The sequence below is a fragment of the Heloderma suspectum genome, chromosome 3 (genome assembly GCF_057233095.1).
Source record: "Heloderma suspectum isolate Gila_16-S chromosome 3, 16-S_ref, whole genome shotgun sequence".
Taxonomy (NCBI): domain Eukaryota; kingdom Metazoa; phylum Chordata; class Lepidosauria; order Squamata; family Helodermatidae; genus Heloderma; species Heloderma suspectum.
In genome coordinates, this window is record NC_139460.1 from 222,831,867 (window position 1) to 222,859,074 (window position 27,208).

Here is a 27,208-nt window from a genome sequence, read left to right on the forward strand (position 1 = left end):
GGCCCCCCAAAATTGGTGGGGAAATTCTCTGCCGGCCCCCCGCCCCCCCTGGGATGGGACTTACCTCACGCGAATGTCCCTCTCGGCGGCGGGTCCCGGCGGCGGTGCGGTGGAAGCGGCGGCCGGTCTTCTGACTGGCTGCCGCCATTGCAAAATAAAAAAGGAAATTTTTCACACACCCGTGATAGGCTACGTAACAATTTACGTAGCCTATCAAGGCTAGATTTCCAAAGTCAGCCGTGATAGGCTACGTAAATTGTCACATAGCCTATCACGGGTGACTTTGGGGGAAAAAAAAGCGCGTTGCTTTCCTTAGTTTGGCACGTCTAGTCTACCTAAAGATTTACATAGACTACGGTGAAAATAAGGGCAAAGCAAATAGTGTTCCCTTATTTTCGCCGTAGTCTACGTAAATCTTTACGTAGACTAGACGTGCCAAACTAAGGAACGCAAATGGTGGTGCCCCAGGGGTGCCGCCATTTGCGTACGCGCTTTTTTTTTTCTTTTTCAAAGTCACCCGTGATAGGCTACGTGATGATTTACATAGCCTATCACGGCTGACTTTGGAAATCTAGCCGTGATAGGCTACGTAAATCATTACGTAGCCTATCACGGGTGTGTGTGTGTGTGTGTTTTTACTTTACTTTTTTTTCGCGGCTGGGTAGACGGGGCGCTCCTCCCCGGCCTGAATTTTGGCAGCGAGGGATGGGGCGCTTCCCCCCCGGCCTGAATTTCGGCCAGGTGAGGCGGAGTGCCTCCCCTACCTCACCTGAACTTCGGGGGGAGAACCGAAGAGCCTCCCCCCCACCGCGAAGCAAGCTGCAGGAACAGGTAAGTCCCTTTCGTCCATCCCTACGTAGCCTATCACGTTTTTTTTTTTTAAACTAGAAAATGGCGGCGGCAGCCGGTCAGAAGACCGGCCGCCGCAGCCGCTGCCGCCGCACCGCCGTCAGAGCCGCCACCGGAGCCACCACCGCCAGGAAGATCTGCCCCAGGTAAGTCTCATCCCGGGGGGGGCAGGAGGGCAGACCATTCCACCACCGATTTCGGGGGCCGCATGCGCTGGCATTCAGCCTCCCCGAGCTCCGTGGTGGAATTCTCTGACATCCCTATTCCTTTCACACAGTAGCCACTCAGCTGTTGACCCGGAACCACAAGCAGGGTATGAGCGCAACAGTACCCTCCCACCCATATTCCTGAGCAAGTGGTGCACATAGTCTCACTGCCTCTTGTATTGCAGGCAGGACATAGCCACCCAGAAGCCACCAATATCCTTTTCCTCCAGGAATTTGTCTAATCCCCTTTTAAAGTCATCCCGATTGGTGGCCATCGCTACATCCTGTGCTAGTGAATTCCATAGTTTAGCTCTGCCCTGTGTGAAGAACTGCTTCCTTTTCTCTGTCCTGAATCTCCCACCAATCAGCCTCATAGGATAACCCCTGGTTCTAGTATTTCCCCAGCAGTTCCCCAGTTTGACTCACGCCTGCCTTTTTCCTGGTGTGGAGGATCGGGGAGGAGGGAATGGACAGGAATCCCCATGTTGTTTCTGATCTAGGGAGGGAAGACCCCCCCCCCCCGATGATCACACCTGCCAAAATTCTCTGAGGTCCATTTGGAAGCTCAGTAAGCCTCACTCTCAGTTTCATTTTTCTTTTTGTCCAAATGGGAACAGTGCACATTTTGAATGGGAGAAGTACAAGTTTCTGGGCACATTTTTCAAAAAGCAAGAAAGTGTTGTTGTTAATGTATGTTAAGAAAGTGGCATTTTTGAAATCAATTACCTAATTACTTTGAATGAGTTCAAATCTCCAGGGCCAGATGAATTGCATCCTAGACTAATAAATGAACTGGCAGAAGAACTCTCAGAACCTCTGTCTATTCTCTTTGAGAAATCATGGAGGATAGGTGAAGTACTAGATGACTGGAGGAGGGCTAATGTTGTCCCTATCTTCAAAAAGGGTAAAAAGGAGGAACCTGGGGACTACAGACCAGTCAGTTTGACATCAATCCCTGGGAAAATTCGGGAGCAGATTATAAAGCAATCTGTCTATAAGCACCTTGAAAACAATGTAGTGATTACTCAAAGCCAACATGGATTTGTCAAGAACAAATCCTGCTAGACAAATCTGATCTCATTTTTTGATCAAGTAACCTCCCTTGTGGACTGTGGGAATGCTGTAAGACATAATATACTTTGACTTCAGCAAAGCTTTCAACAAATTATATCCTGATCAGCAAACTAGCTCAAAGTGGGCTAGATGGAACAACGATCCGGTGGATCCACAGTTGGCTACAGAATCAGACTCAAAGAGTGCTTATCAATGAGACCTTCTCAAACTGGGGAGAGGTAACAAGTGGGGTACCTCAGGGCTCAGTCCTGGGTCCAGTGCTCTTCAACATTTTTATTAATGACTTGGAGGAGGAGGTGCAGGAAATGCTGATCAAATTTTCAGATGACACAAAATTGGACCCTTCCAACCCTACTATTCTATGATTCTATGAATTGCAAATTTAGAAATGTGCAAGCTTTCTCTGGAAAATGTGCTGATGTTGAGGGTTGCGAATTGGCCATGTTCTGATGATTTGCCAACTGAAACAACGTTCTCGTACAGCCCTACTCTGATTTCTGATCAGAGACCACAAGGGGATTCCCCGGGCGCTGCATGCCCTCCCAGTTAGAATGGTAGACTTCTCAGTCAAGAAGCAGCCATGCCCCCACGGATTATATGGGGCACCATTACGTCAAATTGGGGCTCCTCGTGGGGCATCATTCAGTGTTAAACATCGAGGTCAAGAAGTAACCAAAACAAACATATGACAATCCAAGGGGTTCTGGAGCCCACCAGACTCTATTTAATGGTGTGTGTGAGAGACACTACATATGACAATCTTTTGGTTAAAATAAAATTAAATACATAAACTGAATGTTATTTTCTAAATATTTCTGCTATTTTCTGACTTCTGTTTTCTTGACACAATTCAGTGGTTACATACCGATACCCAACATCATAATATCTGAATATGGAGATTCAACACTTTCAAATAACTAGGTAGGCCAAGCCCCCTACCCCACCCCCCGAATTCTGCTCCTGTAATTAAGACTGATACTTGTGCATCAGATTACGCACATCGGGGTAGAGGCGTTCTGGAGCATCAAGACCCCACGCAGGATCAAAATGTTGCCAGTCAGGAATATGCTTATACAGAACTAAATGAGTGATCCGAGACATCAATAATTCAACATCCCTTTGGGGTGTGACCATGTCTTTCCCACCAGTCCACACAGCTGCTGGCACAAGCATGTCTTCTATTTTATAAAATGGAGGTGTTGTCTGTTGATGAAAATATCAGAAATTAGAAAATGAGTTTCGGTTACCAAGTTTACATTTCATTTTTTGAAAAATCAGACTTTTCTTCTTTCAGTATCTTCAGGACCTGGGATGTGTGACATCTGGACCAGCAAAATTATACATTTCCTCCTCTATACCTAAATATCTTTCCAGGGCAAGTAAGAAGTAGAAAACAAAACAGAATACTATTTTAAAATTTAAATATCATGAAGTACTTTATTTACATTTGTAATTTCAAGCTGATCAATTGCTCTGGCACGGTATATAATGCTCCAGATCATGTGAATTAGAACGGATTCAAAATCACTGGAGACATCTACACTTAGGGTGCAATCCTGTCCAGATAGGTGGCCACCTCTAAACTCGGAGGTGACCGTCTATCCAATGCAGGGCAGGAGAAGCACGGAGGGGATCGTTCCCTCCGCTCTTCAGCTGCCTTGAATTTTCTGCTAGATAGGCAATTTCAGCTGTCTAGCTGGGGGGGGGGGACAAGTGTGGGAGGATGCCGCTGGACAAGTCGACACATTGGATGTGTTGTACAGACATTTCTGCCTGCCCCAGAATGCCCCCAGACACTCCCCTTTTCGGCTGCACTGCGTTCCCTTGTGAGTATGGAGGACGGAGTTGTTCCATGCTGCCTCTGAGGAAGCATGGAATTGGGAGAGGTCAATTCTTCCAGAAACTACCTGGGAGCATGGGCTCTGAGGTGAGTTCCCAGAAAACAACATATCCTATGGCTGTCTAGACGCTGTCAAGTGATCACAGAATTGGTCCCTTATTTATTCAATGACAAATTGATGTTTGCCTTCCAGTGTTTTCTATCATAGGAGCTGGATTTCATATATATATTTAGGGTTGTATCCAATTGGTGTTACTCTGCTGATGGAACATTCTTTGACCCACTGAAAGCTTTAATCAGTGGAACCAGGAGGGATGAGATCTTTAGTAATCCCTCCTTTCTCCCCAGCTCCCCACACCACTTGTCATGCTGTTCTGAAGTGTCCTGCAGCTAGACATGGCGGAGAATTCCACCACGGATCTCGGTAAGGCCGAATGCCAGTGCATTTGGCCCCCCGAAATCCATGGCGGAATGAAGCCCCCCAACCCCCCACCGTGAAAGGCACGCGAAATGGAGCACTTACCTGCTGCTGTTCGCGCCATTTGCTTCACCATTTTAGCCATGATAGGCTACGTAAATACTTACGTAGCCTATCACGGCTAACACAGGGATGCCATTTGCATTCCTGTGGAGGCTGTGATAGGCTACATAAATATTTACAGCTATGAACTGTGATAGGCTACGTAAATATTTATAGGCTACGTAGCCTATCACAGCTAAAAAAGGGAACGCAAATGGAGGCTGCTATAGCTGCCGCCATTTGCGTTCCTTTTTTTTTTTTTTGCTGTGATAGGCTACGTAAATATTTACATAGCCTATCACGGGCCATCATAGGGACGCAAATGGCATCCCCTACACAGGATACCATTTGTGTCCGCAGCAGCCTGGCAGTGGCTGGAGGCCTTGCTGCGGGTTGGCCCGGCTGGCAGCTCCGCGACCTGGCCGCAGAGCAGAGCCGGCCAGGCAAGATTCTGGGGTGGAGGAACGGATCGCCTCCCCCCCACCGCGGATTGCCCGGCGCGGAGCCAGGTAAGCGGGGTTTCGTACACCCCTACCTGCAGCCCTCTTGAGGTGGAGAGGCTGCGAGGGAAGGGGGAATCACCCCACATCCCTCCCTCTCTGTGCGACTGATGGAATGTTCTGCAGGAGGTATATCAGTAGAGGGACACCAGTTGGACACCTTAATCTTCTATTTAGGCTGAAAGCATTATTATTTCAATAAAAGCTGTCATTTGAATGGACACTGACATTTGAGCCGATATTAGCAAGTCAGAACACTGATTCTCCTAATAACAGATCACAATTCTAAGGTTGCTAAATCTCGGCCCCTGCCAAATCAGATTGAGACAACTAAAATTCATGATCTCTGATCCACATCGGTGAATATCCTTTCAAAACAAATATTTACTTAGTGCTAATATTTACATAGTGTGAGGATTTCCAAATATATTTCCACATGGAATAAATATTTATTGCAGGCAGGAGGAGAGTGTAGGAAAGGAATATGATGACAAAATGGAAAGGATTCCAAACAAATCATAAGAACTATACTGATGCTCATGGATGTTATGTAAGGAAGAGGTGGATGAGCTTGGTACTCTGAGTCAGATCAGAACATTTTAGAAGGAGGGAAGAGCATGACAGATTTCAGAAAGAGGGAGAATTTCCAGGAAATAAATGATATTGATACATGATGTCATATGTTGAGGGGGGGGGATCACAGTTCCCAAAGGAATCATAAGAAGTGAACAATTACAATATAGTTTACCATGTGTTTCTAACCAGGAGCACAATTTTAATTTTTGAAACCTTAAGGGAGCAATCCTATGGCAGCTGTTCAGTGGCTAGACGGCCATAGGATATGTGGGTTTCCAGGAACTGACCTTGGAGCCTACAGTCCAGGGTCATTTCCCAGAGAACTGACCTTCCCCCCTTCCCGCCCTGCCTCACAGACAGCTCAGAACAGCCCCAGGCCCTGTGTTCCCCTGCTCCTCAGTGGCGAAAACAGGGCGTTTCTGGGGGCGTTCCAAGACAGGGAAGGCAGAAATGCCAATATGACACAGCCTATGTATTGTCCAGAAGCCTCCTGCCCCATTCTGCCTTCCGATGGCTAGATAGCTGAAATCGTCTAGCTGCAAAGGAAGGGAGGGGACGATCCCCTGCATGCTTCTCCTGTCCTACATTGCATAGGCGGTCACCTCTAAGTTCAGAGGCAGCTGCCTATCCCCATAGGATTGTGCCCTAAGTCAAATTCTAAACACCACCACACTTTTCCTTACCGTGTTGTATATAGCTTTGTTCTTACGGCCATAATCAAAATATTTAAATTCATGGGAAGAAAAAATCTAAAAAGCAATGAAATAAATATTCACAGTTTGAAATGTCATTTTGAAATTTCAATTTTAAGGAACATTAACATTTAATTTTGATAGAGGGATAGATAAATACAAATTCAAAACCTGGGGATTTGAATTACTAGAATTCGCCAGTGCTATGAAATTGATGAAAAATTTCTTTCAAAAACAGGAAACCCTCACTTGTCATGTCAAAAATAATTTATGTATCTGTAATTCCAGTTCTATATTAACTATATCGTTAAAGAGTCATTTGATACTTGGGTTTCAGTTCAAAAGCTATGAGCACAAGTTTTGCCATCTGCATGCGCAGGTGGGATTTCCTCAGGCTGGCAAGTCCATTACAACATGACTTGTTATTCCAGAATGTTCTTTCTCTTCTTCCCGAAATGCAACGTGGGGGAGGGGGTGATGTTCAACTTGCAGCCAGCCTGGGAGGTAGGTGAGGGGTTTATATAATCAGGAATTGCAATGTTCAAATTAAGACTCAGGAAGCTGAATGATGAGAATCATCCTGTTATAGGCCTTGTTGGAAAGCTGAAGCACCTAGAAAACGATTTCAAAAACAATGATGGAGCAATCCAATCAATATCTACTCAGAAGTAAGTCCCATTGAGCTAAATGGGGTTTACTCCCAGGTCCAAGGTCCAAGGTTTCCAGCCTTAAGAACCCTACAAAAAAATGTGGGGACAGGAAAAGCACTTCTTAAGACCCAAAATTCTTGTTTCCATAGTTTGAGTATGTACACGGAATATTCTATTAAAGATGGAAAATTGACATCTGATTTTGGCTTTGCTGAGAAAATGTCAGTTCGGTCTACCTGGCTCCAGTGGGATACTGTTTTAACAGATGTAAAATCAGGAAATATTCCAAGATACACATCTGCTCGACTCTGAAAAAAGAAATGGGAATACAATTTTTTAGAATCTGCATCTCCTGACAATTCACAATATCAAGCCAGTGTGTGGCTGCTGTAAAAAAGGAAAACTCCATGTTGGGCATCATTAGAAAAGGGATTGAGAATAAAATCACCAATATCATACTGCCTTTATACAGATCTATGGTATGACCACACTTGGAATTCTGTGTGTACAGTTCTGGTCACTGCACCTAAAAAAAGGTATTGTAGAGCTGGAAAAAGTGCAGAAAAGTGCAACTAAAATGATCCAGGGGCTGGAGCATCTCACTGATAAGGGAAGATTAGAACAGCTGGGATTGTTTAGTTTGGAAAAAAGGAGGGTAAGGGGAGAGGTGTACCAAATAATGCCTGATGTGGAGAATGTGGATAAAGAGACATTTTTCTCCTTCTCTCATAATTGTAGAACCTGGGGTGATCCCATGAAGCTGATTGGTGGGAGCTTCAGGACAGAGAAAAGGAAGTAGTTCTTCACACAGTGCATATTGATACTATGTAACTCACTACCACAGGATGTAGTGATGGCCACCAATTTGGATGGCTTTAAAAGGGGGTTGGACAAATTCCTGGAGAAAAAGGCTATCAATGGATTGATCTAGAGTCAATCTAGAATGGAGCAGAAATTTCCCAGAAAAGAATTTGTTAAGAACTCTTCTAAGAGTTTGTGTTTCAGGGCCTCTATGTTGGAGACTTTTACCTCCTGCTCAGACAATTTTCAGTGAAATGCTGCCCCCAACCTTGCCCCTACAGAGGGTGGAGAATTTCAAACACAGTAGATCCAGCACAACATGTTTTAGTGTTGGTGAAAGGAGAAATGAGTTTGGCTCCAGTTCCATCCAAGTCTCCGTTTTAGACTACTGCTTCCCTCTTGCACCACTATGAAAATTTAATTTGGTAGGAATTGAGCCAAAATTCTAGGGATGTACGAAAATCACTTACCTTTCGGGGATTATGCTGATGGTGCGGGGGGAGGTGTTCCGTCCCTCCCCCCGGAACCCTCGCCGGGGGGGGAGGCGCTCGGTTCCTCCCCCCCTGGAATCCTGGCCGGCCGGCTGTGCTCCGCAGCAATTCTGCGGAGCCGCCAGCCGGCTCCGCCAGCAGCCCGACATCCGGCTGCTGGCTAGCAGGGACGCAAATGGCTGCGGCCGTAGCCGCCGCCGTTTGCGTCCCTGCAGTCAGCCGTGATAGGCTATGTAAATGTTTACATAGCCTATCACGGCTGATTAAAAAAACAAACAAACGCACTTACGCAAATGGCGGCGGCCATGGCCGCTGTCATTTGCGTTCCTTTTTTTGGCACGTCTTAGTCTATGTAAACATTTACATAGACTAAGACGGCGAAAATAAGGGGAACACAAATAACGTAGCATCTATGCTATTTCCCTTCCTCTTATTTTTGCCGTCTTAGTCTACGTAAATGTTTACGTAGACTAAGACTTGCCAAAATAAGGAACGCAAATGGCGGTGCCCATGGGCGCCGCCATTTGCATATGCGCGTTTTTGTTTTTTAATCAGCCGTGATAGGCTACGTAAACATTTACGTAGCCTATCACGGTATTTTTTTAAAATTTAGCCATGATAGGCTACGTAAATCTTTACGTAGCCTATCACTTTTTTTGTTTTGTTTTGTTTTTAAACTTGGAAATGGCGGCGGTGGCAGCCGGTTGGAAGATCGGCCGCCGCAGCCGCCGCCTCCAAACTGCCGCCGGAGCTGCCGCCGGACCCAGCGCCGCCAGGAAGATCCGCCCCAGGTAAGTCCCGTCCCGAGGGGATGGCGGGGGGGGGGTGGCAGGCCGTTCCGCCACCGATTTCAGGGGGCCGAATGCGCTGGCATTCGGCCTCCCTGAGATCCGTGGCGGAACTTTCATACATCCCTACAAAATTCTCAGAACATAATTTTCGGAGGAATTTCTGAGATGTTTCTTTTGGGAGTCCCTCCTGAGATGATTGAAGATTTGTCCCTCTCCCAGATTCTAGCCCACAAGCATTCCCCCTTGCACCACTGTGAACCAACGGTACAATTTTATTTGATATTAACTGAGCCAAAATTCTCAGAACATAATTTTTGGAGAAATTTCTGAGATGTTTCTTTTCGGGGTCCTTCCTGAGATGGTTGAAGAATTGTCCATCTCCCGGATTCTATTTGGCAAAAAGACCCTCCGCCTGGTTATACCACATATGAGGTCAAATAGAATTTCATGAGGGCAATTTCACCCTGTGTTCATTAACAATATGGGGAAACTGAATGTGTAAAAAAACTGCTTTTAATGAAACATGTGGTCCATTAATTAGACTGAGGAAGCAGAAGTATGGGGGAGGGATATTCAAAAGATAAGAACATAGGGAAAAGGTTATGTCCTGGACTAGTATAACAGATGTATTGTATGATTCCATGTGCCTTTGTCTTGCTATTTTCCTGTGTAAGCCTCCTTCCAATTCTGATAATATAAATAAAAATATTGAGTCCACCTACCACATTTAGGTTTTTCTCATTAAATCCTCCCAGAGAGAAAATGATTTGGAGACAAAGCTTGTCTATCACTGGATAACTGCAGAATTTGGCAACAATGCCTTTCAATCTGTGACTTAAAAGGCAGAATTCTTTATTGCCCCAGATAAGCTGTAAAAGGAAAATGTGCAAATAATTGTGAAGCTCTTTAAAACTTTGTCTACATAATGGTCCTTAACATGTTATCACAGTGGTCTTTGGTCTGGGAATCATGGAACGTGGTGCAGGGCATCGTGCTAGGGAAGGATCACAAGAAACACTCTTAGAGACCAAGCGAGCCCTATGTTAATCTCAGAGCTGATCTAAGTACCCACAAGCAAAAGTAATGTCCGAGCAAAAAGAAAGAACTGGTGGCAAACCTCAAGGGCAGTTATAGGGTTCAGGACAAAGAGTACAAAGGACTCAACAGCTTTGGGGCTATACTCAGGATAGGGCAGAAGAAAGGGAAAAATAGTTTGACTCTGCAGAATGAAAGGCAAGCTTATTGAAACTCCATGCTAATTGACTGAATTAAACAGAGTGGCCACTTACGATTGACTAAAAAGAGCACATGTTTCATCTAGGGATGTCGGAGAATTTCTCTACGAATCTTCTGGAGGCCAAATGCCAACGCATTCGGCCCCCCGAAATTGGTGGGGAAATTCTCCAACACCCCCGCCCCCCCGGGATGGGACTTACCTTGTGCGAATGTCCCTCTCGGAGGTGTGTCCCGGCGGCGGTTTGGCGGCGGTTCGCCGGCGGCGGCGGCCGGTCTTCCGACTGGCTGCCGCCACCGCCATTTCCAAGTAAAGTAAAAAAAAAAAACGTGATAGGCTACATAAAGATTTACGTAGCCTATCACGGCTAGATTTTCAAAGTCAGCCATGATAGGCTATGTAAATCTTTACGTAGCCTATCACGGCTGACTTCGAAAAAAAAAAATTGTGTACGCAAATTGCTTTCCTTATTTGGGCAGGGGTAGTCTAGGTAAAGATTTATGTAGACTACAGTGAAAATAGGGGCAACGCTATTTGCGTTGCCCTTATGTTCGCCATAGTCTATGTAAATCTTTAAGTAGACTACCCATGCCCAAATATAAGGAACGCAAATGGCAGCACCCATGGGCGCCACCATTTGCATACGCGCTTTTTTTTTTTTTCAAAGTCAGCTGTGATAGGCTATGTAAAGATTTACGTAGCCTATCACGGCTGACTTTGAAAATCTAGCTGTGATAGGCTACATAAATCTTTACGTAGCCTATCACTTTTTTTTTTTACTTTACTTTTTTCTTTTACTGCCAGAGAAGCGGGGCACTCCCCCCTGGCCAGAATTTTGGCGGGGAGGGACGGGACGCCTCCCCACCCACCAAGAATTTCGGGGGGAGAAACAGAGCACCTCCCCCCCCCCGAAAGAAGCTGTGGGACAAGGTAAGGGACTTTCGTCCATCCCTAGTTTCATCAGAAAGAGGGCAAAAGAGGTCACCAACCAATGTGCATCATATTTGTATATGCAAATAGGTGCAGAATTGGAAATAATTTGCATAATTAAAGTAGAAAGAGATCCCACCACAGGGGAGAAGACTGATGAGGTGACCTGTGTGCCTGCTCAGTTCACTGTCTAGGTTCTAACTGCTGATGGGCAACTTCAAGGCCCCTGCTGCTCTCTTCCTTATGGTTCTGCCACCTTAAACCAGACTTGGATTGGACACCTCTCCAAGTAGAGGATGCCTTATATTAGAGGGCTGTCCTCTCTTGGCTGTTTATAATAGAGGACTGCCCTGTGTAAACTAGAGTTAAAGCTGGCTGTCTATACATCAGAAGAGCTATACGGTGAAAGACAATTAGCTAGTAGTAATGTATGGCTGTGAGAGCTGGACTATAAGGAAGGCTGAGCGCCAAAGAATTGATGCTTTCAAACTGTGGTGCTGGAGAAGACTCTTACAAGTCCCCTGGACTGCAAGGAGGTCAAATCAGCCCATCCTAAAGGAAATCAGACCTGAGTGCTCATTGGAAGGACAGATACTGAAGCTGAAGCTCAAATATTTTGGCCACCTAATGTGAAGAGAAAACTCTCTGGAAAAGACCCTGATGCTGGGAAAGACTGAAGGCAAAAGGAGAAGGGGACGGCAGGGGATGAGATGGCTAGATAGCATCACCGATGCAATGAATATGAACTTGAGCACACTCCGGGAGAGAGCGCAGGACAGGAAGGCCTGGCGTGCTATGGTCCATGGGGTCACGAAGAGTCAGACACGACTGAACGACTCAACAACAACAACAACAACATGAAACAATGCCTGTCATGAAGAGTGCTCAGGTGGTGGGTCTGAACTAGGGATGGGAGGGCAAACCCCCAGCATCCTGCTCGCAGGCTGCTTGACAGGCTCCTACTGGCTGCTCAACCCTTGCAGGCACGCAGGGCAAGTCACCAGATGGTGGGTGGGTGCCCGGTGAGAGCTCATGGCTCCCCCCCCCCGCCCGCAAGCTGCGATTTCGTACAACAATCACGGTATAGATGTTAGAAAAATCATGATTTGAGCAAAATGGTGGCCATAAATAGTGCCATTTGTGCAAAATTATAGGTCTAAATGGTCTAATGAGACCATTTGCGCCCGTAATTTTGCTCACATGGTGCTATTTATGGCTGTCCTGTTGTACAAAAATCATTGTTTCCATAATATTTATTCCATGATTATTGTGCAAATGGCAGCTTGCAGGAGTCCGCATCACTACCCACCAACCCCTCATTCTCTCCTTGCAAGGAGAGAATGGGGGGGGGGTTGGTTGGGCGGCACCGGACTGCCCACCATTGAGGGGGGATTGACAAGCAGCTGGTGCAGGAGTCCTGTCACCACCCACCAGCCCTTCGCGCTCTCCTTCCAAGGAAGTGCAAGGGGTTGACAGGTGGCGGACGTCTGCAAGCTGGTCCAACTCATGCTATTTGGTCAGGCCGGCTTGTGGTTGAGTGAGCCAGAATCTGCCGGGGTATCCCGGCGAAAACTCACCAAGCTCTACTGCAAACCAGATTTCCCCGACATCCCTCATCTAAACGTGTTTACCTCTCTGAAGGGTGAGAACACTTCCAGATTGGGCCATATTTCCTGCCAGGGCCCTGGATTGGCCAATTTATAGGATCTCTTGTGGGATAGCTTCTGTCTACCCAGGAGTAAGCCTGATTGAGTTTAATGGTATAAGATTACAGCCAGAATTTGTTAGCCACCTTAATAGTCTTTCTACTTAAGAGCAGGATAGAATTATTTAAAATAAAATATAAAATCAATGAATAAAATAGTTATATACCACTGTGTTATATGAGTACCCAGCTTGCTGGGGGAAAGGTAGTCACAACTGGGGAAGGCAATGGCAAACCACCCCGCTATAGTCTGCCATGAAAATGCCAGTGTAAGTGGTGTCCCTCTAGGGGTCAGTAATGACCTGGTGCTTGCACAGGAGGAAACTTTCTTTCTTTCTTTCTTTCTTTCTTTCTTTCTTTCTTTCTTTCTTTCTTCCTTCCTTCCTTCCTTCCTTCCTTCCTTCCTTCCTTCCAAAATGGATGTTGTTTGCTATCTCTGCCTGTCTTATGGTGCAATCATATGCATCTTTAGATGGTAAAAGTTCGATAAATTATTAAAGCATCTGAAAAAGGGATTCATTTGGGGACATTTAACAGGCATCCCCTTGGGAAGTAATTTTTTTAGATCACTTATAAAATTGGATAAAGGAGCTCTAAATACATATGTGAGGAAAAAATGATGTCAGTACAATAATAAAAACATGAGATATACCCACTCTTCTGAGCCCATCAGGAAGTCCTAGAAGTACGTATGTAAGCCCCCTACCATCCACTCCAGTGTATCCAGGAGAGAGGCAGATAAAGAGCTTGACTTTTTGAGCAAGCTGTGGCAGGACTGAGAAGGCAATGAGACCTGCAAATGAGGGGACATGGAAAACAAGAGCAGTGGTTAATCTTTAGGTCTGTGCACTGCGGTCAATAGTTGCATTGGTCTCTGGGCCTCTTCCACTTTTACTTGGGTTTAGTTTCCAAATAGTCTAAGGGGAAATGCTCCCCTTGTTGGCTTCTGCCACGTATGCATCTAATAAAGTTCAGAGAGCAATAATGACACAGCAAGGAAATGACTAAACATTATTATTAAGCCTTACCAAACAACATCTCTTCCTTAATTTTAGGGGGGGGGGTTTGGGGGGGTTGCTGCTCTTTCATCTTTGGTGGCAGCTGCCAGTTTCTGGATGATTCTATATCATGACATAGGAGCCTTCCAAAGGGGCTTCCGGGTCAAAAATGGCAAGGAAACTGCCATTTTTACTCAGACGTGCCCAAACAAGACTACACTGTGACAGAGTCTTTCCCCCATTAGTTTATCTAACCCCTGAATTCAACCTAGCATTTCTCTGAGCTTACTGAAATGGAGAATGCTGGTAGACAGAAAATGGGAGCTGCTGGGAGGCATGCCACCTTTGCCCAAGAGGATGGCAAACACGATGGAGAGGGATGGAGACAAAATCCTGAACGTAGGTACAAGGGTAAGACAAAAGACAGAGAATTGTGATGGGTGCTAGAGAAGAAACTGGGACAGCAATTGGAGTGCCTAGCAAACCCCACAGTGAAATAGCCATCTCTTTTCATCATTATGTTCGGAACTTCAGCCAGTTGATCGCTCCCCCTCACCCCTCACCCCTCACCCCTCACCAACTTCTGAAAGAACTGGAACGTCTTTCTGGTTTTTTTATGTATGGTTAAAGTTTGGACCTGTGGCTTAGAGCACCGTAATATTTATTCATACATTTATTCAGAGAAGAAATAAATTCTGTCATGTTGTTCTTCACTTACCTACTGCTGCACCCTGGGAATGGCCAATGTAGTATAAACTGTCTTGCTTAGTTTTCTTCAGGATGAAATCTATCGTTGCTGGAATATCATATATCCCCATTTCATGAATACTGTAACACACGTGCAAAACACAGCTGAGATGTTGCTCACCTATGCAAGGCTACAATACAAGAGCATACTCAGGCTACAGTCCTAAACACACCCGGGCTCAATCCTATGTCTGGAGGACATAGGACTGGATGGTTTCTGGGATCTGGGGTTGGAACCAGGTTCCCCCTGCACATAGCCAGCACAGTTCTCTTCATGCTGGCTATGCCTCTGTGTTCGGAAATGGAGTGTGGAGGTAGCAGAAAGGGGATGGTCACAGGGGGGGCATTGGAGACGCTGTGGAAGATTTGTTATGCAGCTTCCTATGCATATCCCCCCCTTCATGGATCACTGCCTTGTTGTGGCGAAGGGGCTTGCATAACTCAGTGAAGCCATAAGCTATGCCGTGCAGGGCCACCCAAGATGGACAGGTCATGGCAGAGAGTTCTGACAAAATGTGGTCCACTGGAGAAGGAAATGGCAACCCACTCCAGTATTCCTGCCAAGAAAACCCCATGGAATGTATCACAAGGCTAAAAGATATGACGCTGAAAGATGAGACCCTCAGGTTGGAAGGTGTCCAATATACTACTGGGGAAGAGCAGAGGGTGTTTCCAAGTAGCGCCAGAAAGAGTGAAGTGGCTGGGCCAAAGCCGAAAGGACACTCAGCTGTGGATGTGTCTGGTGGTGAAAAGAAAATCCGATGCTGTAAAGAACAATATTGTTTAGGAACCTGGAATGTCAGATCAATGAATCAAGGTAAGCTGGAGGTGGTCAAACATGAGATGGCAAGATTGAACATCGACATCTTGGGAATCAGCAAACTAAAATGGACAGGCATGGGCGAATTTAATTCAGGTGACCATCATATCTTCTACTGTGGGCAAGAATCCCTTAGAAGAAATGGAGTAGCACTCATAGTCAACAAAAGGGTGGGAAAAGCAGTCCTGGGGTACAATCTTAAAAATGATAGAATGATCTCAGTATGAACCCAAGGCAAACCATTCAACATCACAGTAATTCAAGTCTATACCCCAACCACTGATGCCGAAGAAGCTGAGGTTGATCGGTTCTATGAAGACCTACAACACCTTCTAGAACTAACACCAAAAAAAGATGTTCTCTTCATCATAGGGGATTGGAATGCTAAAGTAGGAAGTCAAGAAATCACTGGGATAACAGGCAGGCATGGCCTTGGTGTACAAAATGAAGCAGGACAAAAGCTAATAAAGTTTTGCCAGGAGAACACGCTGATCATAGCAAACTAGGGGTGGACGAAAGTCACTTACCTGTCCTCGAAGCTTGTTCACGGTGGGGGGGAGGCGCTTGACTGCTCCCCCCGTGAAGTTCAGGCTGGGGGGGAGGCTTCCCGCCTCGCCCAGCCGAAATTCAGGCCGGGGGGGAGGCTTCCCGCCTCGCCCGGCCGAAATTCAGGCAGGGGAGGAGGCGCCTCGCCTCACCCGGCTGCGAACTCAAAAGTTTTTTTTTTTTAAAAAAAAACGCCCCCGTGATAGGCTACGTGACGATTAACGTAGCCTATCATGGCTAGATCTGCAAAGTCAGCCATGATAGGCTATGTTAATCGTCACGTAGCCTATCACGGGTGACTTTAAAAAAAAAAGCACGTACGCAAATGGTGGCCTCCATAGGGAGCCGCCATTCGCGTTCCTTATTTGGTCGCTGTAGTCTACGTAAATCTTTACGTAGACTACGGCGAAAATAAGGGCAGCGCAAATAGCGTTGCCCTTATTTTCGCCATAGTCTACGTAAAGATTATGTAGACTACAGTGACCAAATAAGGAGCGGGAATGGCGGCTCCCTATGGGGGCCGCCATTATCCATACGCGCTTTTTTTTTTTTTAAGTCACCCGTGATAGGCTACGTGACGATTTACGTAGCCTATCACGGCTGACTTTGGAAATCTAGCCGTGATAGGCTACGTTAATCGTCACGTAGCCTATCACGGGGGCATTTTTGTTTTTTTTTTCTTTGATTGGAATGGCGGCGGCTCCCGCCCTGGACTAACACCCGCCGAACCGCCGGCCAGACCCGCCGCCAGGAGGGACATTCGGTAAAGGTATGTCCCATCCCAGGGGGGGCGGGGGGCAGAGAATCTCTCCCTGAAACTTGTTCGGGGGGCCGAACACGTTGGCGCTCGGCCCCCCCGAAGTTTCGGGGAGAAATTCTCCGCCATCCCTATAGCAAACACTTTTTTCCAACAGCACAAGAGACGACTCTACACATGGACATCACCAGATGGTCAATATCGAAATCAGATTGATTATGTCCTTTGCAGCCAAAGATGGAGAAGCTCTATACAGTCAGTCAAAACAAGACCTGGAGCTGACTGTGGCTCAGATCAGATCATGAGCTTCTTGTTGCAAAATGTTGGCTTAAATTGAAGAATGTAGGGAAAACCACTAAACCATTCAGGTATGACCTCAATCATATCCCTTATGAACATACAGTGGAGGTGAGGAATAGATTTCAGGGATTAGACCTGATAGACAGAGTGCCTGAGGAACTATGGACGGAGGTCCGTAACATTGTTCAGGAGGCAGCAACGAAATCCATCCCAAAGAAAAAGAAATGCAAGAAAGCCAAGTGGCTGTCTGATGAGGCTTTACAAATCGCTGAGGAAAGAAGGGAAGCGAAAAGCAAGGGAGAAAGGGGAAGATATATCCAACTGAATGCAGAGTTCCAGAGAATAGCAAGGAGAGACAAGAAGGCCTTCTTAAATGAACAATGCAAAGAAATCGAGGAAAACAATAGAATGGGAAAGACTAGAGATCTCTTCAAGAAAATCAGAGATCTCAAGGGAACGTTTTGTGCAAAGACAGGCATGATAAAGGACAAAGAAGGCAGGGACCTAACAGAAGCAGATGAGATTAAGAAGAGGTGGAAAGAATACACAGAAGAACTATACAGGAAAGATCTGAATGTCCCTGATAGCCATGATAGTGCGGTCATGGAACTTGAGCCAGAGATCCTCGAGAGTGAAGTCAAGTGGGCCTTAGGAAGCATTAGTAACAACAAAGCTAGCGGAGATGACAGTCTTCCAGCTGAGCTATTTAAAATCCTAAAAGATGATGCTGTTAAAGTGCTGCACTCAATATGCCAACAAATCTGGAACACTCAACAGTGGACACAAGACTGGAAAAGGTCAGTTTACATTCCAATTCCAAAGAAGAGCTGTGAGAGCTGGACTATAAGGAAGGCTGAGCGCCAAAGAATTGATGCTTTCGAACTGTGGTGCTGGAGAAGACTCTTACGAGTCCCCTGGACTGCAAGGAGGTCAAATCAGTCCATCCTAAAGGAAATCAACCCTGAGTGCTCATTGGAAGGACAGATACTGAAGCTGAAGCTCAAATATTTTGGCCACCTAATGCGAAGAGAAAACTCTCTGGAAAAGACCCTGATGCTGGGAAAGACTGAAGGCAAAAGGAGAAGGGGACGACAGAGGATGAGATGGCTAGATAGCATCACCGATGCAATGAATATGAACTTGAGCACACTCCGGGAGAGAGCGCAGGACAGGAAGGCCTGGCGTGCTATGGTCCATGGGGTTACGAAGAGTCGGACACGACTGAACAACTGAACAACAACAACAACATGCATATCCCAGCCTCCCTCCCTCCCCCTTCCTGGAGCCACAGCTAGACAGCCAAAATCGGCCATCTAGCTAAAAATGCAGGGTGGCTGGAGCATGGAGGCAAGGATTTCCTCTGTGCTACGGCTGCCCTGCATTACTTGGCAGCCTCCGACTTTGGAAGCTGCTGAATGACTGTCCAGATAGGATTGCACCCTGACTTGGGATAAGCAGCCCCAGCGAACACAGTAGTTCTGAGTAGATATGCATAGGGCTTCACAGTTGATCCTGCCATGTTACCCGTTCCTTTGATGTCATTTGGAGGCCAAGGTGATAAGTCTATTGTTCTTTGCAAAAAGTAGAGATTGTACAGATTTATAGCTAAATATGGATACTGACTTGAAATAGCTCGATTAGGCTTCTACAGTGCAGTTTCATGTATGTTTACTGAGAAAGAAGCAGTTGAACTTTGTGCAATGGTGCTTACTCCCATATCACTCTGAGTAAAATTACAGCCTCAAAGTACCATATCACCAATGTGCCAGGCTTTTCATTATCAAATGCTGTCAGAGGTAGGGATGGTAGAAGCTGGGAATTCCGTTCCGCTTGAGCCTGATGGGATTTTGCATCTGCCCGTTCCAGTAAGCAAGGCCAGACTGTCGCAGATTTATTTTTCCCAATTCTGGAAACGTTTTTCACCTTTCTTTTGGGGGTCCCACCGTTTGTGCAAATGGTAATTTGAGCACATTGGATTGGGGGATCTTGAAATTTGTGCACATGAGCATCATTATCATTATCATTATCATTATCACATTTCCCCCTGCTTCTCAGTGCACTTCCAGCTGTTGTTCACATTTCCGTTCCATTTACTGCTCAGCGTCTAAATTCTCCCTCCGCAACCCTTTACTTGGGAAATGCCAAAATGGAGGATGAAATTTACAAGTTCGTTGACAACTATGGAATATATCCCTGCTGGGATAAGCAAAGCAGAGTTTGGAGAGGAGGAAACTGATACGGATATTTACAATGGGAATACACAGCAGACAGGTGGACTTGTGAAAGACCACTGGTATTTAAAAAAAATACTCCATTTACTTTGTTCATACCATTGTGTTGTATATGTTTGGGTTAACTGGAATGCGCTCTGGTACAGAGCACAATATAAATTATCATCATCATTATTATTATTACTTTTAAATAGGGATGGCGGAGAATTCCGCCACTGACTCCAATGAGGCCGAATTCTAGGGAATTCAGCCTCCAGAGTCTGTGGCAGAATGTTCCCACTCACCTCTGCCTCCCGCCGGATCATCGCAGAGCCAAATCCTCCTCGCCGGCGGCTCCATTCCGCAAGCGATATGGCCTCCTGCATTGAGCAGGGGGTTGGACTCGATGGCCTTGTGGGCCCCTTCCAACCCTACTATTCTATGATTCCATTGCTGTCCGTATTGCTGCTGCTGAGAACCAGGAAGTGATCCCTACACAAATGGCATCCACTGCACTATTAGCATCCCTGTTTCTTCTTGCAATAGGCTAAGCGTCTGTATTTACGTAGCTATTTATGTAGCCTATCACGTGAAAAAACAGGGACAAAAATTAGGAAACAGGGACACAAATGGTGTAGTAGACACAAGACCACTGATTTTTTTTTTTAAAATACACCCTATTTGTGCAAATTTAGAGACAAAAATAATATATATGTATAAAACCCCAATCCCATTTGTGTAAATTTGCCCTGATTTGCACATCCCTAGGTATGAACTCAAGCTACAGAAAATGAAGGGAGAATGTCACTACATTTTGGAATGAGGGCCAAAGCTGTGGGCAGGATGTCTTGTAACCCCCACTCTGTTCAAACCGCAGTGACAACACGACTTCAGCAATTGTTTAACGCTCTGTCAAAGACTGAAGCACTCCTGCCACATGGTGGGGCAAGATAAGATGACTCTAGCTGTACTTGATAAATGGCATCCAGGACAAAGATGCTATCCAACCTAACTACAAACCGCCCCCTGAACTTACCTGAAATCCCAGAATTTTTCTTGGTCAATTGAAAGATTCTGGTGTCTTCTAGACCAGGTGGTGCCTCTAGTATTTATTATCCAGACATCATAGCCAGCATCTGCTAGAGCAAATCCCAGGCTGTTGCTGGGGAGATTTGCAATCCAGAACCTACCTTCAGCAAGCAAACCATGTACCAGTAACACTGCTGGCTTAGGCTCTGTGAAAGAAACAAGGGATATTATTTCTTTTATGTTACTATATATGCACACATCTCTGCAGAAACTAGGGCTGTGCACCACTACAGGTCCGGTTCCAAATCCTGAACTGAAGTGGGGTGTTTCTAGGGATGGGGGAGAATTTCTCCCCGAAACTTCGGGGGGCCGAGCGCCAACGCATTCGGTCCTCCGAAGGTTGTTCAGGGAGAAATTCTCCGCCCCCCACCCCCCCCCCAGGATGGGACTTACCTTTCATGAATGTCCGTCCCGGCGGCGGGTCCCGGCAGCGGTTCGGCAGGTCTTCGTCAGGGGCGGGGGCGGCAGCCGGTCTTTTGACCGGCTGCCGCCGCCGCCATTACAAGCAAAGTAAAAAAAAAAAAAAAAAACACCCCTGTGATAGGCTATGTAATGATTAACGTAGCCTATCAAGGCTAGATTTGCAAAGTCAGCCATGATAGGCTACGTTAATCGTCACGTAGCCTATCACGGGTGACTTAAAAAAAAAAAAAAAAAAGCACGTACGGCTAATGGCGGCCCCCATAGGGAGCCGCCATTCGCATTCCTTATTTGGTCCCTGTAGTCTACGTAAAGATTTACGTAGACTACGGCGAAAATAAGGACAACGCAAATAGCAAATAGAGTCCAAATTGGTCCAAAGTGGATCAGGACCAAATCTGAAGCTCTGAATCAGCCCCCAAAGTGGATTGTGGGGGGTCTCTGTGCACAGTCCTAAAAGAAACTGCAGGTAATCTGAGCATAGTCTAGGATGTATGAAAGTGACTTACCTATCGCGGATTATGTTGATGGTGGGGGGGGGAGGTGTTCTGTCCCTCCCCCCGGAATCCTGGCTGGGGGGGAGGCACTCCGTACCTCCCCCCAGAATCCTCGAATGGCTGGCTGTGCTCTGCGACAGCTCCGCAGAGCAGCCGGCCACGCCCAGCCCGGCCAGGCCAGAACCGTCTGCAGCCGGATTTTCAGCCGCGGAGGGCTCTGGGTAAAACAAAAAACAAAAAACCACGTACGTAAATACGGCCGCCGCCATTTGCATTCCTTATTTTTGGCCATCTTAGTCTACGTAAATATTTACGTAGACTATGACAGCAAAAATAAAGGGGAATGCAAATAGCGTAGCGGGCAGTTTTTGCGTTCCTTTTTCATTCACCATTTTAGCCTACATAAATTTTTATGTAGGCTAAAACGGCGAATCAAAAGGGGACGCAAATAGCGCCCGCTACTCTATTTGCGTTCCCCTTTATTTTCGCCGTCATAGTCTACATAAATATTTACGTAGATTAAGACGGTAAAAAGAAGGAATGCAAATGGCAGCGGCTACAGCCACCACCATTTGCATTCCTTCTTTTTACCGTCTTAATCTACGTAAATATTTATGTAGACTATGACGGCGAAAATAAAGGGGAACGCAAATAGAGTAGCGGGCGCTATTTGCGTCCCCTTTTGATTCGCCGTTTTAGCCTACATAAAAATTTATGTAGGCTAAAATGGTGAATGAAAAAGGAACACAAAAACTGCCCGCTACGCTATTTGCATTCCCCTTTATTTTTGCTGTCATAGTTTTTTTTTAAACGCGTTTTTTTTTAAACCCACCCAACCATGATACGCTATGTAAAGATTTACGTAGCCTATCATGTCTTTTTTTCTTTTTTTAAAACCTAGCCATGATAGGCTACGTAAATCTTTACGTAGCCTAACATGGCTTTTTTTTTTTTTTACCCAAGCCCCTGGAAATGGCGGCAGCGGCAGCCGGTCAGAAGACCGGCCGCTGCCACTGCTGGAGCTGCCGCCGGAGCCCCCGCCGCCTGGAAGATCTGCCCCAGTTGAGTCTTGTCCCGGGGGTGATCCGCTGGGGGGGCGGGGGGTGGCAGGCCGTTCCGCCACGGAGTTCGGGGGGCCGAATGCACTGGCATTCGGCCTCACCGAGATCCGTGGCGGAATTCTCTGACATTCCTAGCATAGTCACTCTGACGCATACCCTTTTCTTCTATGAGAGCATCAAAACTCTCCACTGCAATATTCTATGGCACCTCAGCTCAATCCAAGCAGACTTTCACATTGATGGAAGCAACACCATTTGTTGAGGCCTGAAATTTCTAGGGATGTCAGACAATTTCGCCACGAATCTTGGGGAGGCCGAATGCCTGAGCATTCGGCCCCCCGAAATCGTTGGCGAAACGGTCTGCCCCCCCGTCCCCCTGGGACGGGACTTACCTTGGGTGAATCCTCCTGGCGGCAGTGGCTCCGGTGGCGGGGCGGCAGCGGGGCGGCGGTGGCGGCTGCAGCGGCTGGTCTTCTGACCAGCTGCCGCCGCCGCCATTTCCAGTAAAAAAAAACAAAAAACATGATAGGCTACGTAAATGTTTACATAGCCTATCACGGCTGAGTAAAAAACCCCCCCAAAACCACCATTTTTCACGGCTATCACGGCTGAGTAAAAAAAAACAAAACAAACCCATGGGTGCCACCATTTGCATTCCTTATTTTGGCACATGTAGTCCACGTAAACATTTACGTAGACTACGGCGAAAATTAGTGGAACGCAAATAGCGTAGCGTCTACGCTATTTGCGTTCCCCTTATTTTCGCCATAGTCTACGTAAATGTTTACGTAGACTACACGTGCCAAAATAAGGAACGCAAATGGCGGCGCCCATGGGCGCCGCCATTTGCATACGCGTGGGTTTTTTTTGTTTTTTGTTTACTCAGCCGTGATAGGCTACATAAACATTTACGTAGCCTATCAAGCTGACTGCAGGGATGCAAACGGTGGCGGCTACAGCCGCTGCCATTTGCGCACCCGGCCAGCCAGAATTCGGGGGGGGGAGGGACGGAGCGCCCCCCTGGCCAGAATTTCAGGGGAGAGGGATGGAGCACCTCCCCCCCAGCCAGAATTTTGGTGGGAGGGACGGAGCGCCTCCCCCCCACCGCAAATCAATTTCGTGAGAAGGTAAGTCACTTTCGTACATCCCCAGAAATTTCTTAAATGTTTATCAGGCTAATCCATCATTTTGTACCATGTCTCATTACTAATACTATACAAATAACAATAGGGCACACATATAATACCCTTCTTATGTCACTGCCTGAACATTACCTCTCCCTATTACACACTGTAGGAGAAATTCATTTGCTTCTCATTTTAATGCAAATTTACTTAATTTTGCTGTTTCAAACTCATGCATGAATTGAAATTCAGTTATCTTCAAAGTGTTGCACTTCTCTGAGGTTTGCAATGGAGTTCTCCAATCACAAAATGTGTATAAAGAAGTGTATATTGGGGCAAATTGTGCACTAACCATTGTATTTGGGAAAAGTGTTTGCAGGAATGTATACATTGGGAAAACATGCATTAAAAAGTGTGGATTAGGAAAAGTGCTTACAAAAATGAACATTCAAGCAAACCTTTTAAAAACACATTCTCTCACATTGATGTGGGAACAGGATAAGCAGGACTTCAGATGGGAAAAATGAGCAACTGAGAGAAACTGAAATTGACATATCTATCCAGTATGTTGCATGACTTTGCTCTGCATTAGCATAGCACGTGCTGGTTTCAGAACTAATAATAAAATTTGTTTTCAAAGTGCAAATGTGGAATTGAGTAAATGCTTACATCTGAGCTTATGCACGTTCACTGAAAATACAAAGAGGTATGCAGAGGATTCATAGCCTGTTCTTAAGTAGGAAGTATCTTCTCTGTCCGCCACCCCCCAAGGATAAGTAATCATGGCAGCAATCTTATATACACATACTTTGGAGTGAGTGTTATTGAACCACAGACCAAAGAAATTAAACATTCTGTGTGAGTGTGTGTGGCGGGGGGAGGGGGTTCCCAGGCAGATGTACAGAAAATAGGACCTCTCTCTAGTAAACAGGGACAGTTGGGTCATATGCTACTTCATAATGCAAACAAACACTCCCTACAAAATCTGGTCTACACATGCACAGCAAGGCCAGACTAAGATCAGAAATGGAAGTGGACCCAGGACCCAGGAATAAATATTGCTTCAGTTGTTTGGGAAAGCCTGACATTCAGAAAAGCAACCAGAGCTGGGGTTACACAGAGGGGGGGTCCCTATGGTGGAAGTCCAGATGCTGCTCAGAATGAGGGGTCTGTCATGTGAATTCTTCCCACTGGATTGTCTTCTGGTTTGGAAGGAGAGCATCAATGGGCTAGAAAGGGCCCATGCAGCTGGTTCTGCTTTTGTACCCCTGGTATTCACATATGTCATGGCACTGGGAGACTGGGAGATCCTATGAACAGTATCCCCCCAACATAATTGTAAGATCACCACATTCCAAAATACCTGTCTTCCTAGGGCTGTGTATCCCAAAAGGAATTCTATTTGCCTTCAGGTAATATCCATCATCTGTCAGGATTTCATGCTCTTCACTGGGGTACTGCCAGTACTGGATGACTTGGCTCTGGACGAAAAAAGGAATCCTTGGCAGAAATCAGATTTATATGCCAATTGCTTAGACTTCCAGCTCAAAAATTAGAGCTGCCCCCCCCCCCACAAACACACACTGCCTCCGTGGCCACACATTCAGCTTCAGAGAAAGGGACCCTGGAACGGCCACCTGGGACAGAACGTGTAGAAACTGTAAACACAGGAAAAGTTGGCGCGAAGGCCCAGTTCACAGATGAAAGCCGCTATGTACAATCTGCTCTCAGGCTTTGTCTCGCAGAAGCACCAGTCACCATTTGTCTGTGTGCAATTGCTCACCTGCAGATCACTCCTAGTTTCTCCGTGCCTCAGCAAAACCTCAACAAAAGGGGAAACTCCAGTTTGTGGAGGCTTATGGCAAACTCAGACTTTGAGAGAATTCCGCCCATGAAGGCAGCCCCAAAGTCCCGTTGAATGAACCAAAGAATGAAGGAAGAACTGCCTAACCTGTGTGGTAAGCTACTTTTCAGGAATGGCTCACCATGGCAAACAGACTGAGTATGCCAAGCCTAGGGCTTCCCCAAATGGTGTATTCCATGTAGGGATGTCAGAGAATTCCGCCACGGATCTCGGTGAGGCCGAATGCCAGTGCATTCGGCCCCCCGAAATCTGTGGCAGAACGGCCTGCCACCCCCTCGCCCCCCCACGGATCCCCCTCGGGACGAGACTTACCTGGGGCGGATGTTCCGGGTGGCGGCGGCGGCTGCGACGGCAGCGACTGCGGCAGCTGGTCTTCCGACCGGCTGCCGCCACCGCCATTTGCAGTCTTGTCGTTTTTTTTTTTTTTACAGAGACGTGATAGCCTACATAAAGACTTACATAGCGTATCACATCCTGTTTTTTTTTTTTAAAAAAAGCGTACGCAAATGGCGGCTATGGCCGCCACCATTTGCGTTCCTTATTTTTCGCCGTCTTAGTCTACGTCAATATTTATGTAGACGATTACGGCAAAAATAAAGGGGAAGGCAAATAACGTAGTGGGCGCTACTTGCGTCCCTTTTTGATTTGCCGTTTTAGCCTACGTAAATATTTATGTAGACTAAGACGGCGAAAAATAAGGAACGCAAATGGCGGTGCCCATGGGCCGCTGCCATTTGCGTACGTGGTTTTTTTTTTTTTCAAAGTCACCCATGATAGGCTACGTGACGATTTACGTAGCCTATCACGGCTGACTTTGGAAATCTAGCTGTGATAGGCTACGTAAATCGTTACGTAGCCTATCACAGGTTTTTGTTTTTGTTTTTGCTTTAGGTTTTTTTTTTTGCAATGGCGGCGGCGGCCGCCGGGACGGACATTCACCAAAGGTAAGTCCCGTCCCGGGGGGGTGGCGGAGAATTTCACCGCCGATTTCGGGGGGCCGAATGCGTTGGCGCTCGGCCCCCCGAAGATTCGGGGAGAAATTCTCCGCCATCCCTATGTAGAAGACAGGTCCTGGTACTGCAAGCTCAGCTAACCTTAACATTGGCATTCAGTCGGCCTGTCTTAACTCTGCTCTGTGCATGAGTGAAAGCTGGCTCAGAGTTGAACACCGTCAAAGTAATTGCCAGTTTATTTGGTATAACTCGTGCAAGTGTGGAGGTTGCAGTAGGGAAACCCTTAGCTCTTGGAAGACAATTTTAATAGAAAGTATATTATTTATCATAACTATACTATCTGCTCTTTCCTAATGCAGCTGAATATGCAACTTACTACAGTCATAAATTCTTGAGGATTCAGATGTCGTCTGCTGAGGGATCCTTCGGAAGCAACTGCCTGTTGGACTAAGCACGCCGCTACGCAAAACAGCCACATCACAGCCCTGAGTAAAACAATGCCAGTTCTCTCAAAGAAAGATCGTATCTCTATCCAGGTTTGACACAGAAAGGCATTGCAGCCTTGCAACAGTATTTGGCAGCAGTACCAATCAGAATTTGGCTATATTTGATAGATGTATTTATTTTGTTCACAACAGTCGCATTCATTTTTTTCAGCAAAGCATAACAGTCAAATTCTGTCATCAAAACTGGTAATATGACTATGTGCATTCAAATTCAGAAATTTAAAAAGTAAACCATGGGCATGTGCAGATTAGGAAAAACTGCATACCAAACTGCAAGTCTTAGGAGACATGATGTACACCCCCCCAAAATATGTGAAGGTTAAAAAAATCTCAAAGTTTGGACAAATGAAACTTAAGCTCAGAAAAATGAGGAACTTAGCGAAACCAAAAGTGACAGATTTCTCTATCCCTATTAGTGTTGTGAAAGGATGGGGTGTGGTATGTGTATGCATGAATG

The 27,208-nt window shown here is 46.2% G+C and overlaps 1 protein-coding gene across 1 annotated transcript; it reads right to left on the reverse strand.

Annotated features, from left to right (window-relative positions):
- Positions 1–3,095: 3,095 nt before the first annotated feature.
- Positions 3,096–26,723, reverse strand: LOC146350794 (putative lysosomal acid lipase/cholesteryl ester hydrolase). Its single transcript, XM_084845652.1, has 9 exons — positions 26,622–26,723; positions 24,792–24,909; positions 20,274–20,472; positions 14,576–14,685; positions 13,516–13,652; positions 9,713–9,859; positions 7,144–7,215; positions 6,249–6,314; positions 3,096–3,332 (listed from the first exon to the last, which is right to left on the reverse strand). The coding sequence occupies exons 1-9, from the start codon at positions 26,721–26,723 to the stop codon at positions 3,096–3,098; spliced, it is 1,188 nt and encodes a 395-aa protein (XP_084701778.1).
- Between the last annotated feature and the right edge of the window lie 485 nt (positions 26,724–27,208).